The following is a 13,655-nucleotide window of genomic DNA, read 5'->3' as shown; positions in this document are numbered from 1 at the left end:
CACGATGTAATTCCAGGTGTCGTGAGAGCGAATAGCAAGAATTGGTGTAGGGGAGGGGGATCAGGAGGGGATTTTCCGACTCGCACTGGGGCCACCGGGCGGTCTAGACAACAGTAGTTGCTTGGGCTGAAACAGGAGGTTTTCGTGGGTCAGGGACAAAGGGAAAACTATAAACAGTCCCCCAATTCCACTGCAGTACTTGGTCCTCCTAGTTCCAAGTTGCACATATCAAAGGCATACGAGTCCTATCATATTTTTCCCTCTACGACCTTCTCTCTTCTGTTTCGCTCAGCGGAGACGCACGGAGAACCGCCCTGCACGATCGGCGGATCTAGACCGAGCGCCGTGCACCGGTACCGGGTACCTGTGCGACCGAAGCATGGGGCGCCCAAGGGCTCGTACTGGGTACGAATGATGCATGAACACCCTCGCCAAAGAACAATCTCACCCAATCTCAGGACTCGGTGGCTTGAATTCCCCGAGATTGGTGGGGATCGATCAACTTTTTTTTTCTTGACGTAGAAACTCCGCTAGGGGCCGCCCCAGCCCTTGCTTGATCGATGTAATGGAGCAAGGCTCTGAAATTAAATTAATATCCGGGGCTCATGGGCGCGTGGACTCGTGGCCTCCCGTGTGTACATACATGACTTTGTCTCACCTGTTTCGATCACCTTGCGGGGCTTCTGATCTGGTCCAGTCAATATCTCAACGCTAGAGGATCGTAATTGAACGGGGTTAGGTGAACACCACACTAATGGTAATGGGTAAGGCTCAGTATTCAAGATGCGGAGTACGTAACATTATCGAGTGCAGAGGTGACTACCTACAAGGTGATTCACGCTAGGCTACCCTGAAATGTGCAGGTCATTCGGGAGTGACACAGAGTCGCCTTTTCCTCCTTGAAATGCTGTACTTTGTACATCCCGAGCTGAAGCGTTACCCTGCTGACTCGAATCAACGTTCCATGTTCTTTAACATCTGAGAAGTCAAATACTGTAGACTGCCTGAATTACAATCCCTGCATGACACCAGACGTGGTTATTGAGGTGTCCAATTATCGATCCCCAGCGAAGCCAAGTCCGCGAAAGCGGCAGGTGATAAGTTGACTATTGGCTGGAAATCCAACCCGTATAGCGTCTTGAACAGCGTTTGGCCAATTCATTTAGGGCCCACTACGACGTATGTAGGTGCTCCACCGTGTGGACTCTCGATGTACCGACGCAAAATACAGTCAAAGTTCTTACTGCACGTTTCCGAAGCCATTAAGCTGTCGTCATCTTACGCTCTTTGCTCTTGGCACCACAGCGTTTCTTCCTCCTAGTCCTTGCTTGACCCCGAATAGGAAATATTGGCGATGGCGGCGATGACCCCTGTGCAATGTCAAAGTTAATCTTGTGTTAGGTGTACAGCCACTCAGATTGGAACAACTGCGGGCCGATAACGCCACCGATTTTACCATTGCAGTTCTGGAGTCCCCAAGCGAAGGCTTCAGCCACGGTAGCCGAGCCCCAGAGGTTGAAGGATCGTAGTTAATAATGACGAAGCTTGTTCTCAGCGGGCACGCGACATAACCCCGCAACCGCTGACAGAGGGAAGAACCGTGAAATAGGATAAAGGGTACGATGAGCCAGGTACCATATCCTATCAAGTCAGCTTTAGCACGAAACTAAAGGGAAGTAGCACCCTTTTCATCAACAATCTACATCTCAACATATTCAAATACCACTTTTGAGATGATTAAAATATATTAGAGTTGCCGAAAAATATCTGATATATTAGTGCGTGGAATTCTGGTTGTTTAGATCTTTCTCCTTCTCTCTTACTAATTCTGAAGATATCCATGGATGTCAAGCCCCGTTGGAAGATTCGAAGGGGCAGACGGTCTAGAACCAAGACGGGTTGAAAGATGCCCACTTATGATTTACCCGACAAGCTGTTGATCAATCATGCTCCCTGTGGAGTTCCAAGGTGACTACAGTATGGAGTACCCGAGATCTATATCTACCTTACTCCAACATTTGAAGGTTCCCGAGGTCTAACTGTACCGAGGACAACCCCCTGTGACAATTCGAGCTAACCCGGGGCCATCATCTTTGCTTAATATACAGATAGCTCTGTATTCCAAGATTCTACTTTGTCCAGAGTTCGAGCATCAATTTGGCCCGCCTATTGTTCACCCCCGCACACAACTATGCGTGATACCGAGGTCACCCCGCCAATCACAGTTCTGGTGATCAGGGCGGGGACCATGGAACTCAATCCAAGCCGAAACCTTAGCTGTGCCTATACTTCGATGCAAATATAACTTCATTTTCTTTTAACTTGAAGACAACTTGGAAGATAAAAAGTGCCTAAAGATGTCCATAACTCCATTCACGATAGCCGTTCCAGACGAGCAAATTACCCAGCTGAACCAAAAGCTCCAACAAGCAACATTCCCCGATGAACTCGATGCCGCAGGCTGGGACATGGGTGTTCCACTCGCTGATATGAAGCGACTGGTCACCACCTGGCGTGAGAAGTTTGACTGGCGCACCCAGGAAAAGAAACTCAACGAGCAATTCAAACAATTTACCGTTCCTGTCTCCGTGGATGATTTTGGGGACTTGGAAATCCATGTTTTGCATCATTGTTCTGGGAACCCGCGTGCTATTCCGTTATTGTTTATGCATGGGTGTATGTCTTTATTCGCGATCGAAGACCAAATCAACTAACCAAGAATATCGACAGGGCCTGGAAACTTCCTCGAAGCCACCAAATTGATTCCATTGCTCATGAAGGATGATGGCGGCCCCGCGTTTGATGTTGTGGCGCCTTCACTTCCTAACTATGGGTTCTCACAGGGAGTGCAGAAGGTATTTATTGAACAGTATTCCGAGTTGAGTTGTAGCTGAACCATATTAGAAAGGATTTGGTCTAGCCCAGTTCGCTGAAACCGCCCACAAGTTGATGATAGCCCTAGGCTATGACCAATATGGTATGCGACGCTCTCTTTACCCAGAAGTTTCCTGATGGACCTTAGCACCTTGAACTATCACGCTAACTGCACCAGTGATTCAAGGAGGAGATTGGGGTAGTGCTATCGCCCGTACAATGGCAGTCTACTATCCCGAGCACATCCAAGCCATCCACCTAAACACCATCCCCGTATCGCCACCTTATCCCTGGCGCAGCCCACTCAACTTCCTCAAATCCCTTATTAGCGTCCCATTCTCAGCCAAAGACCGGGGAAACATTAAAAACACAATCGAGTACGTGACCAAAGGTAGCGCCTACCTGCTACAACAGGGAACTAGGCCCCAGACACTAGGCTACGGACTTCAAGATAGTCCTGTTGCGTTGCTGGCATGGATATACGATAAGTTGCATTCATGGTCAGATGCCTACCCGTGGACAGACGAGGAGATTCTGACCTGGGTGAGTGTGTATTACTTTTCGCGGGCGGGGCCGACGGCTTCAATTAGGCTCTATTATGAAAGTCTCGCGCAGAAGCCGGAAACGGTGACGAAGTGGATGAGTATGACTCAAATGTTTGATGCTCGGGCGCCGGAGAATGTGCGGTTTGCCGTCGCACAGTTTAAGAGGGAGATTGTCCAGTGGCCTATGGCCTGGTATCGGGCTATTGGGAATGTGGTTAAGGAGACGGAGTTTGAGCGTGGAGGGCATTTTGCGGCTTGGGAAGTGCCTGAGTTGGTTGCGGGTGATTTGAAGGAGTTTTTGGGTAAGGATGGACCGGCCTATGCTGTTATAGAAGGTAAAGATGGATATTGATTCTCTGGGTTTCGGGTATATAACGTGGTTTAGATTTCAAGAATTTATCGTGATATACTGCTGTGACATTGACATTGATGACGGGGCTTGTATTATCGTGGAGAGAAGTATAGAGTCGCGACAAACGCTATCTTTCAACTCGAATGTCAACTGGTCTCACGTCACTGGGGTGGCATTCCATCCAGGCTGTCCATGGCACCCCGTCACCCAGAGAAAACCGCAGACGCCATACCCTGTCTTGAATCCGACAGAAAGCCCAAAATAATCAGCTCGAAAATACGTGATCCCGTTTAATCCTGTCGTCCCTTGAGTAGCCTCTGGGTGACCTTTCCTTTCTCAATAATCCAGACCTGCGCACCCCAGCCTGATAAAGCATCTCGGTCGACGGCGGCCAAGAGGGCTTGCGAGATGGTCTCAAAGAGATCCTCGGGCTCCTTTAGTCACAATATTAGCTCAATTTCAAAAGAGCGGCAGACAAATTTAATCAACCTACCATATCCGGCTCCCACAGACCCTCACAGGTACCAAACAGCTGTTCACTAGCGGTTCCGCTCACAATGAAGTCCTTGGCAAAATCGATACATCCAATGCTGTCAAATCCACAGATGAACGGCTTTCCAGTTGTCTCGTTGATACCAGCCAGCACAGGGCTGACGAAGAAAGGACCGAAACGCTTCTCATACAACGATGAGCTGACCAGGTTGGCCAGAGTCTGGGGTGCGATATTGCGTTCCTCGCGCAGGCGGTACATGTTGACCTTGTAACGGAGAAGATCGGATACAGTGTTGACGTCGGTAGCGAGACCAGTTAGGCCGAGGTAGATAGATGGGGCGTAGTTGAAGACCTTGGGGAAGTTGTTGGAGATGGTCAGGGCTTGCATGCCCAAGCGGAGGTCGCAGGCGATGGCGACGCAGTCCTTGCCCACCATGGCGACACAGGCACCACCATCTAAAAAGGGTGTTAGCTTATCGATGGATTGGCTGGCATCGGGAAAGGTTTGATCGTACTGATGTCGAAGGGAGAGCTCTGATGATGGGAAGGAGGTTAGCTTCAACGTCCAGCGGCTAGCAGATGGGACAAGGGGACCATCTCCATACCATTATTGCGGATTTCTTTTATTCAATGTAGATCAAGACAGGTTTTCTGGAGCTCTCAAGTAAAGAATGTGAGGGAAGAAGACGGCTGAGGAGGGGTGTAGAGGGTGAGTGATGGGGGAGAGGTGTTGATGACGGGGAGCTGTGAGGTGCGCGAGCTCGGATGACGCCGCCGCACCGCTGCCTGTTTCGTCTGTGCCCTTCACCTTCGACTACTTTCTTCCCATTCCTCCACCTACACATATTTGCCCTCTCGCTCCGCTTTGTGCTTGAAATTGTCGCTCTCTCATTTTCATAGATTTTTTATCTTTCTCATATTCCTGACCAAATCTTCACGAGCTCTCGCGCTACTAGTCTCCCCGCCCGCGCAACCATGAGCGCTCACGTCGTGGTAATCGATGCTACGGCCAAGCGGGCAACAATCAAGACAACCCCAGGCAAACATTTAACAGATATTTTACAAGAAGCGTGTTCAAAACTTGGATACAACTCAAGCCAATATGGTCTGAAGTATGTTTTCATTGACCCCGCCGAGATGCAATGATGCTAACCTATTGCTAGGCACAATCGCAAACAACTGGACTTGTCCCTCTCTTTCCGCCTCTCTGGCCTCAGCTCTGGTGCAAAACTGGAGCTTGTCCAAGCATCTCGCTCCCCCTCCGTCGTTACTGTTGGCCTCCAACTGCCAGAATCCGAAGCTCAAGGTGCACCGAATGGACGCATACTAGACAAGTTCCCAAGTACAACCACACTCTGGCTAGTCTTGCGCAAGTTTGAGGCTGGAGTGGCAGGAAGCGGACAAGTGCGGAACCTCACAGCACGCGGGGTACCTTCTACGACAGACGGCAACTCTGGCTCTGGGCGATTATATTACGAGATCCCTGTTCTCCGGATTTTGGAGCGCGAACTGTCAAGCTTTACGGATCTCCAAAAGTCCCTTGCCCAGTTAGGCTTCAACAACGGTAACGTGTTGATTCGGCTCGGCTTCCGACGAACAGAGGAGCCGCTTGAGGAAGCAATGGTGAAGATTGCCGAGTACTTCAAGTCGACTGGAGATGATGCACCAGTGCCAGCCCAAAACCAATCTCCTCCAGTCCCTGCTATTGAGAGCAACACCGCGCAAACCGAACAAGAAACTACTAGCGAACCGACTGCTTCGAACCCTGTACCCGCGGCATCCCCTGAGCAAGCAGTGCCCACATCTACTCGATCGATTACTGTCTTCTCTCCTCCATCCGCCGACACACCAATTTCAGCACAAACACCATACAATGAAGAAGACTACATCCCCTCTATTGAACACGCCACAGCCCATCAACGGCAACTTAACCAATCCTCCCGCCCAAAGCGTCTACCAACAGACGCCGAGATTGCCGCCAAAGCCGCCGCAGAAGAACAGCGACGTGCAGATATTCGCGAAGTAGACGTGAAAATCCGGTTCCCAGATCAGAGTCAAGTGGTCGCCAAATTCGGTCCGTCAGATACCGGCCAGTCCCTCTATGACTTCGTGCGCAGCTGCCTGGTGCCAACATACGCAGACATACAGTTCGCCTTGAATGCTTTCGCCAGTGCAACACCAGCACGTGCCGGACATGCAAATGTCATCCCGGAAGACCAAACACTTCTGATCAAGGATCTCAAGCTGGAAGGACGGGTCTTAGTTAACTTTACCTGGGCTGATAATGCAAGCTCGGCCACGCATTTGCAACGAAAGGATATTTTGCGTCCGGAACTCCGCAGTCAGGCTCAGGAACTCAAGGTTGAGCAGGTGCCAGAGCCCGTACAAGAGCCTTCTAAGACGACGGTGCAGGCGGGGCCTAGTGGTAGTGCGGACGCAAGTAAAGCTGGAGGAGCACGAAAGGGCGGTGTGCCTAAGTGGTTTAAAATGCCGGGGAAGAAATGAATAGAACGAATGGACTATGAGCGATATGACGTGGATGAGTATACCATGGCTTGATCAGAATTAAAGAGTCGATTGGCTTGTTACTATTGCTTTGGCGTACCGTTAGAGCTCATCATAAGATAGAATCAATCCGTCGTATGGAATTTAACGAAAGCCATCAAGAGCAACCCTCAAGTCTAGAGCATGTATGTAGTAGATAAAGTCGGCAGATCGACAATTTATCTGCCTTAATACCCTGGGAATTATGGAGATGTAGCTTGTGGGGTGCACACCAAAGACTCCGTATTGAGTCCTCGTTATACAGCGTACACCGTAAAAAGATGGACATCGACAAGCACGACCTACGCAGATCTAGAAAGGCCTACAAAATACGTAAAGACTAGCACAATCATGAATTGGAACAATATTTTCATTATGGTTTCTCTTCCTAGAGGGGAAGGGATCCCACTTTTGCCATCCCCATCATTCACCGGTAGTCACAAACAAAACCCCCGTGGTCTGAAGCCATACGCCATTCGGCAGTCCTTAATGATAAAGCAGCCAGCGTGAGGATGAAACAAGACTCGGGTAGTTTCAATTTTTTTTTCGTTCGTTGCGCGCGCCAGGTATTCAAGTCGTTAAACGAAAGAGAAAAAGGGTTCACGGTATTGAGACATTTAGTGACCCTGGGTACGGCGGGACTCGGCAATGACCTTCTGCATGTCCTCGACCTTCCGCTTACCGCGGGTGAATGTGCCGAGCTGAAAAAGATGTTAGCTTTGATTCTGTGGAACTGGTGACACCGATTGCTAGTGCAGATCGTGGGGGGTGCAGGTTGAATTCGGGAATTGCGAATGAGTGCGCAAATGCGGTTGCAAGGTTGATGTGAAATCTTCCTCGGGTGGCAAATTTGCGAAATACTCATAACGTCTCCCCGGATCCATTTCCATGTACCACCTCCAGATCATACCAATACAAGCAACGGATGTTCAAGGATCCAGACAAGGTTTGGCAGGTAGACGTACGCGCTTCTTAGCGAGCTTACGGGCACGCTTGTCCTGAGCGTTTCTCAACAACTCAATGACACGGCGCTCATAGGGGGCAAGACCGACGACCTCACGAGCGATCTCGCGGACGAACTGGGTGCGGCGGGAAGACTGGCCCTTGGAACGGCTGATCTTGGTCTTGGGGGTGTTCAGCGGGGTGGTTTTCTGTATAACCAAGTCAGCTGGTCTGGTCCATGATAATATAATTGACGTGCAAGCTCTTCCTCCGTTGTCATCTGATATATCGTTTTCTTCAAGTCGGTCGTAGGTCGAGTCGGGGTTCACATCGGGGTCAAGGCCTGTGTCCATGTCGATCTTCAAAAGCCAGAAAATTTCCACCACACGTCCTTTCCCTCATATCGCGGTGGGTCCTCTTTTCCTTCTCTTGATTCTACCAATGTGTTTTTGCTGACGTTTGCCATTCTGGTGTTCACAGGCCTTTTCCCAATGACTATTCGAGAACCACGACCGACTCGAAGAAACCGATAAGAGAAACAGAGATCCGAGCTTCGGGGATTTGCGTGTAGGGGATTCAGAGCACACGTACGCGGCCGCTGTTAACGCCGACGATGATACCGGTACGTTCCTGAGCCATCTCGACGGTTGGTGACTGAAGGGGTTGGCGGCGGTTGTCGAAGAAGGGAATGAAGAAAGTCGTGTGGAAATCCCCTAGTGTCCTTGGAACCGCACAATTGCGGGTCTTGGCACGGGAATGTGTGTAGGCGAAGGGCTAGGGCTAGGGCTATTATGTAAGACACTCTTGTGACTCTAATCCTGATTTGGATTAGCTCCCGGGTGCCTGGCTATTGATGCCTTGGTGCCTTCAGACGAGCCGCCATGAAATAAACGCAAATTGTCATTGGTCGCCGTTCTACTACAGTACATCAGAGCTGGATACCAACCTTGAAGCCTTTAGAAATCCATAATCAACTATGCAGTCGCTAAATTCTATTTCAATATATATTTCCCGCTTTTTCCTTTTCGCGTATCACATCTCATGGTACCCCTAAATGGGAATCACCATCAGAGTCTCACACTCATCACACCGTCCAGGGCCTCCTCCCAACTCTCCATCAAAGAACCACAGAAAAGTTCAAGATCAGACATGTCTAAGGTGGCCTCTAGTGCCACCTGAAGATCCTTGCTGTGCGGTGCGAACGAAGGTCCCTGAACTACAACGTCAACCATTGTACTCAAGGCACCAGATTGAGAGATGCGCTGCTTCAGGCCCCGAGTATTAGATCGAACAAGCTCAAAAACTTGCGGCACCAAGTCAGACAGCCTCTCAACACGTTCCTTTGGCAGCTTGGCAGACTTGGAGGCCTTGCGAGAAGCCAGGGTAACCAGTTGAGACAGGGCCTTGAGAGTCTCGAGAAGGGTGAAAATGTTGTGAAGGTATTCCCAAGTCGGGGCGGTTGGGTTATCAGCCTGAAGATAAACTGATGTGGAAAGGATAAGGGGAGAAACTTGGGACTCATTCAGAGTCAAATTGATCTTCTTCGAGTTCAGCCAGTCTTCCACTTCTCCAAGAGCTTTATCAGCTTGCTCAGCGGTGGTCAGCTTGGATCCGGCCATGTAAGTCGCCACCTTGAGTAGCTCGGAATGAATCTTCGAGTTCTCCTTCTCGGCCTCGGTCTGGTCCGTGGCTTCCGAGATGGATAAAGCACTGAGGTCGGGAATATTGGTCTCCGGGGTCAACGGCTTCTGGATGGAAATACCCTTCAGCACACTGAAGAGTTGATCCGTAATTCTAGCTGAGGCGAGCCAGTTGGCCTAAAGTACGGTTAGCAAGCTGGTAAATGGGAGAGCGGATAATAAGGGTATAAATCACCTTTGGAATAGGTCCCGCGCGCACGTTTTCCTCGAAGCTAGACTTGCCAGGGAACTCGCAGTCCATAAATGCCGTATATTCACGCTGATCATGAATCGGGGCGTCGTTGAGTGCTAGAAATAGTAATCAATTAGTAAGAGTACTCACGCCATGGAACAATCGACCAAATTTGGTAATGGTCTTACCGAGCTCTTCAAACCGAGTCATCGGATCTCCGCCCACCAGCCTCTGTGCCCGCCGCACATCCAAGGCCATCATCCGGCGACAAATACTGTTTGACAGCCGCTGTCGGAGCTCAACGATCTCTTCTATATTTGTGTAGCTTCCTTCTTCCAGACCGCGGGTTCGGAATCTCATGGTAGTATTGTCGGCATTGCGGAAGAAGTTAAGACCCTGAACAAATGCTGCTTGGGGGTCAAATTCCTTGCGCTCGACGCCTTCAATGGGCGGTGCTGAGTGGGGGTGGACAGTAGAAAGCCGGGTGAAGAAATTGTGAGCAACACTTTCATACTGCATCTGCTTCACGGACAACTTGTTGAAGCTGCTAAAAGCAAGTGAGCCCGCTCCAAAGAGAAGGTAAAGGCGCACCACAAGCAGGAGAGCCTGGTAGGTGTGGGGTGAGTCGCGGAGAAGGCCTTCAAGGATTGCGATAGCACGGAGAATGGAAGCATGCGAAACAAGCGATTGCTCGTTAGTTTCTTTTAGGATAGCCATGGCCGCAAGAATGCACAAGTCATCGGTGGATTTGCTTTCAATCGTGGAAGACGACCCATTAGCATCGGCTTTCTCTACCTCACCACTGGCAGAAGCTTTGTATTCATTCAGGCAGCGGGCGACAAACTCTTCAACCAGTTTCTGGGAAGGTTTGCCTTCAGCACCTGAAATGTTCAAACAATATTCCAGCTTGAGCGTATTGATGGTAGCATTGACAGCCTGTGTGTAAGTTAGAGCCTGTTGTAATGGAATGTAGAGTAATCTGAAGAACTAACGTCTTTGCCCTCATGCTTGCCCTCGGACATGTATTTGAGCATCTTTGCCATGGCATCTTTGTTGCCGGCCAGAATCCGTCGAAGGTCGCTGAATGCATACAGCTTGCCCTTGTGCTTGTCAATGTACTCCTTGCAGGCGGGAAGCAAGTTGTCTTCCACAGTCATTTCACCTTTCTCAATAGCAGATGTGATAATATCAAGACGGGCCAGAGCTGCATTCCGAGACTTGGGTAGGAATTCCATGAAGCTCTCAACAAATTTCTGGGTTTCAGCAGCAACTCTATGCGTAGGGTTAGTTCATTGCAAATACCACGACGGTGCTGTGAAACATACCCAGGAGTATTTGTATTCTTCACGGCCTCGACCAATAGACTCCAGATTGTCCAATCGTCAAGCTCTGGTAGGGTCTTCTGCTTCTCTTCGTCATCGGGGATGGTGTAGAGCTCTTTCACAAAGGAGATCGCATCATCCCATAGCTTCGCGGCTCCCAGGTTCTTGGCTTTGCTACCGAGGAAAGTCTTATCATTCTGTAAGATGCGCGAGCTGATTCCCACATTCTCGCTTCCCAAAATCTTCACAACTTCGTCGAACCGCTGTTGAGACTCGAAAATCTTGACAAGCAACATCACTTCCTCTGACTTTTGAATGGCTCGAGGCTGACTCAATAGTTGGTCCTGTGAGTATATCAATTAGCCTCTGTTCAGCCCGACTGGGCTTGTAGCTGCCAATCATATCGATCATTACACAAAAGCATAGATATCGAAACAATATACCTACCGGGTCAGTGGGCACATCGGCAGCCGCTTTGGCAATCATACGGTACGCCAGTGTGCCAAACAGCTTGCGGTCCATTTCTGAGCTCTTTGCATCATTTGCAAGCATATGAGTGCAAAAAATGGCCCAGAAATAGTATGTCCGTTCCCGGGGGAAGTTCTTTTGAAGACTTATAGTAGCCTGCCGTAGAAATAGCGCGTAGTTAGCATTTACAGTCCGGTTGCCGAGCCAGAGACTCCGCCAAGAGTTTACCTTCTGCGCTGATTTCCAGTCATCATCTTCGAACGCGGATAAGAACCATTTCATCTGCAGCGCCTGGTCCCTGGGCTTTGCCTTCGCAGCCTTCTCCCACAGCATATTCCGAGTGTCGGCATGTCCGTCCATCTTCTGCAGGGTCTGGAACAAGATGTCAAGGGTTTCAAGATCGGTAGTCGGTGGCTCAGCCTTGCAGATCTCAAGGGTTTCCGCAATACCGCGCTGGTGGTGAGCTTCGTCCGCATGGCGGAAAAGGACGTGTGCCTTCCATGCCTGTGTTACGAGTGTTGTTAGCGGGGAAACTCAGAAGTCGGGCATTTGAAAGTCTCAGAGACAGCATATGGATGCCAATTGAGTAGGCAGGAGGGGTAGACTCACCTTCAGAAAACGAGTGTCTTCACCTTTCTTTATGCGCTTCTCGATCAATTGCAGGGCCTGTTTCAAATTCTGCCCGTCAATGGCATCTTGGATCTGGTTGTTGCGCCGGAGGAACACGGCATCGTTGGAGGGCGCCATTGCGATGAGCTCTTGCTTGAGCTTTATTAAACCCACTCAGCTAACAGGGTAGTCTGTATCCTGTGCTGAGACAGCTTATTAGCAATTCGAGAACGAGCGTGGGATAAGTGCTGCTTTTTTGGCGGGGAAGCAAGTTGAGGCGGTGAGGAGAAAGTCCGCGTGTGAGATGAATAGATGTGGGCCTCATTATGGATTTATTGGATCTTCCCAGGGATCTTCCATTGGAAGGTGCATTGTCTATTTGATCTGTTTTCTCTGTCTGTAGGTCACTCATTCGGGTCTTCTTTTTGAGTTCAACACAGTTCTTTGCTCCCTATGCAAACTGAAAGACATGGTCGATTTCCCAGGGGGCCGAAGCAAATATATACATTCCAAACAATTGTGTACTGATTCTTCAAGTGGTGAGTTTCATACATACGCCTCCGCCGTAAATTGATTATTTAAGAGATTCATCAAAGAAACAAAGATCCAAACAGCTTCCATGGAAATATTTGTAGCTGTGATTGTTGACTAAATAAACATAGTGGTCAACTGGTAAATCGCATACATGCAATAATATTTCACAAACAAGACAAATATCAAACGCCAAGCTGGCAGGGAAGAGAAGCCAGTCGGGTATATCATTTGGAATCAGAGGATCCAGGTGCTGCCTTTTTTTGATTCAACTATCATCGTTGTTAGTATTGTGATTGATGCCTATATCCACCTGAACCATCCGAAGAGATCGGCGGATATGATATGTACCCATGCAGACGAGTAGAGACGGTATGCGTTAGACCTACCCAATTTTTCTTGCAATCCCGATAAGCCCTGGGAAATACCGAGTCAGTAAAGAATGGTTCTCAATCATGACCAATCGCGAGCATGGCATGCAAGGCTGGCCAAAATGGGGTTCTATGATCCCTCAGGATCAAGAGGTAGAAGTAGCATACTGGAAGTAATCGCCACACATCTCTCTATCATAACCATTGCGCTTCAGACATTTGAGACTCCGATCCGCGAAGTCCTGGCAAGGGTCATAAAACTGGCTTGCAGTTTTACTGCAATCGCCGAATTAGCGAACGGACAGAGGTCCAGAAGAAATAAGTCGACAAGAACAAAGTCCAGTAGCCAGCGGAATATTGCAACAGCACTAGTCTGTTGTTTTCCCTTGGTCACCAGTATAGCTGCACGAATTGAACTTACTTGGAGAATTGCCGCTCGGCTTTCTCCCACGCCTTGTCGTGAGTCTCAGGCTGGGGTGGTTCCGTCATAAGTGTCGATGTGAAGAAAGGAACGGACTTTTCATAAAGGATCTCAACAAAAGAATACCGAGGCGTGCTGTCGACGATGAGTTTGGAAAGAGCTAGAGGTTGATTGGAGGAGGTTGTAGCGTTTTGCCGGGCAGAATTGCGGGTCCATAGTCTTGGCGCAGAGACGATCGCTTTGCGGAGTATGGAGTACAGTATAGCTTCTCATCTTTTGTTAGGAAAACTAAAAGTATCGTTATTGTCGTGG

General features: G+C 49.4%; 6 protein-coding genes across 6 annotated transcripts; 2 read left to right on the top strand and 4 right to left on the bottom strand.

Annotated features, from left to right (window-relative positions):
* Window positions 1–2,357: 2,357 nt before the first annotated feature.
* On the top strand, window positions 2,358–3,771 carry N7484_008528 (epoxide hydrolase; the record flags this gene model as incomplete). Its single annotated transcript, XM_057118915.1, has 4 exons — window positions 2,358–2,676; window positions 2,731–2,855; window positions 2,905–2,977; window positions 3,053–3,771. 4 exons carry the CDS (start codon window positions 2,358–2,360, stop codon window positions 3,769–3,771), a joined length of 1,236 nt encoding a protein of 411 aa, XP_056968470.1.
* A 290-nt stretch (window positions 3,772–4,061) lies between these two features.
* On the bottom strand, window positions 4,062–4,871 carry pup3 (proteasome core particle subunit beta 3; the record flags this gene model as incomplete). Its single annotated transcript, XM_057118914.1, has 4 exons — window positions 4,062–4,205; window positions 4,265–4,719; window positions 4,779–4,797; window positions 4,869–4,871. 4 exons carry the CDS (start codon window positions 4,869–4,871, stop codon window positions 4,062–4,064), a joined length of 621 nt encoding a protein of 206 aa, XP_056968469.1.
* Window positions 4,872–5,238: 367 nt separating this feature from the next.
* On the top strand, window positions 5,239–6,768 carry N7484_008526 (putative UBX domain protein; the record flags this gene model as incomplete). Its single annotated transcript, XM_057118913.1, has 2 exons — window positions 5,239–5,375; window positions 5,427–6,768. The coding sequence occupies 2 exons, from the start codon at window positions 5,239–5,241 to the stop codon at window positions 6,766–6,768; spliced, it is 1,479 nt and encodes a 492-aa protein (XP_056968468.1).
* Window positions 6,769–7,424: 656 nt separating this feature from the next.
* Window positions 7,425–8,388, bottom strand: N7484_008525 (60S ribosomal protein eL36; the record flags this gene model as incomplete). The annotated part of the gene is made up of 3 exons (XM_057118912.1): window positions 7,425–7,508; window positions 7,773–7,958; window positions 8,341–8,388. The coding sequence occupies 3 exons, from the start codon at window positions 8,386–8,388 to the stop codon at window positions 7,425–7,427; spliced, it is 318 nt and encodes a 105-aa protein (XP_056968467.1).
* Window positions 8,389–8,816: 428 nt separating this feature from the next.
* N7484_008524 (MDM20/NAA25 family protein) lies at window positions 8,817–12,158 on the bottom strand (the record flags this gene model as incomplete). Its single annotated transcript, XM_057118911.1, has 7 exons — window positions 8,817–9,566; window positions 9,625–9,737; window positions 9,810–10,557; window positions 10,614–10,893; window positions 10,947–11,287; window positions 11,391–11,915; window positions 12,021–12,158. 7 exons carry the CDS (start codon window positions 12,156–12,158, stop codon window positions 8,817–8,819), a joined length of 2,895 nt encoding a protein of 964 aa, XP_056968466.1.
* A 910-nt stretch (window positions 12,159–13,068) lies between these two features.
* N7484_008523 (uncharacterized protein) lies at window positions 13,069–13,411 on the bottom strand (the record flags this gene model as incomplete). The annotated part of the gene is made up of 2 exons (XM_057118910.1): window positions 13,069–13,198; window positions 13,344–13,411. The coding sequence occupies 2 exons, from the start codon at window positions 13,409–13,411 to the stop codon at window positions 13,069–13,071; spliced, it is 198 nt and encodes a 65-aa protein (XP_056968465.1).
* Between the last annotated feature and the right edge of the window lie 244 nt (window positions 13,412–13,655).

The sequence above is a fragment of the Penicillium longicatenatum genome (assembly GCF_028827895.1).
Source record: "Penicillium longicatenatum strain IBT 33135 chromosome Unknown contig_6_segment0_segment0, whole genome shotgun sequence".
NCBI classification, from domain to species: domain Eukaryota; kingdom Fungi; phylum Ascomycota; class Eurotiomycetes; order Eurotiales; family Aspergillaceae; genus Penicillium; species Penicillium longicatenatum.
Note: the sequence above shows the minus strand (reverse complement) of the source record. Positions and strands in the feature narration are given on the sequence as shown.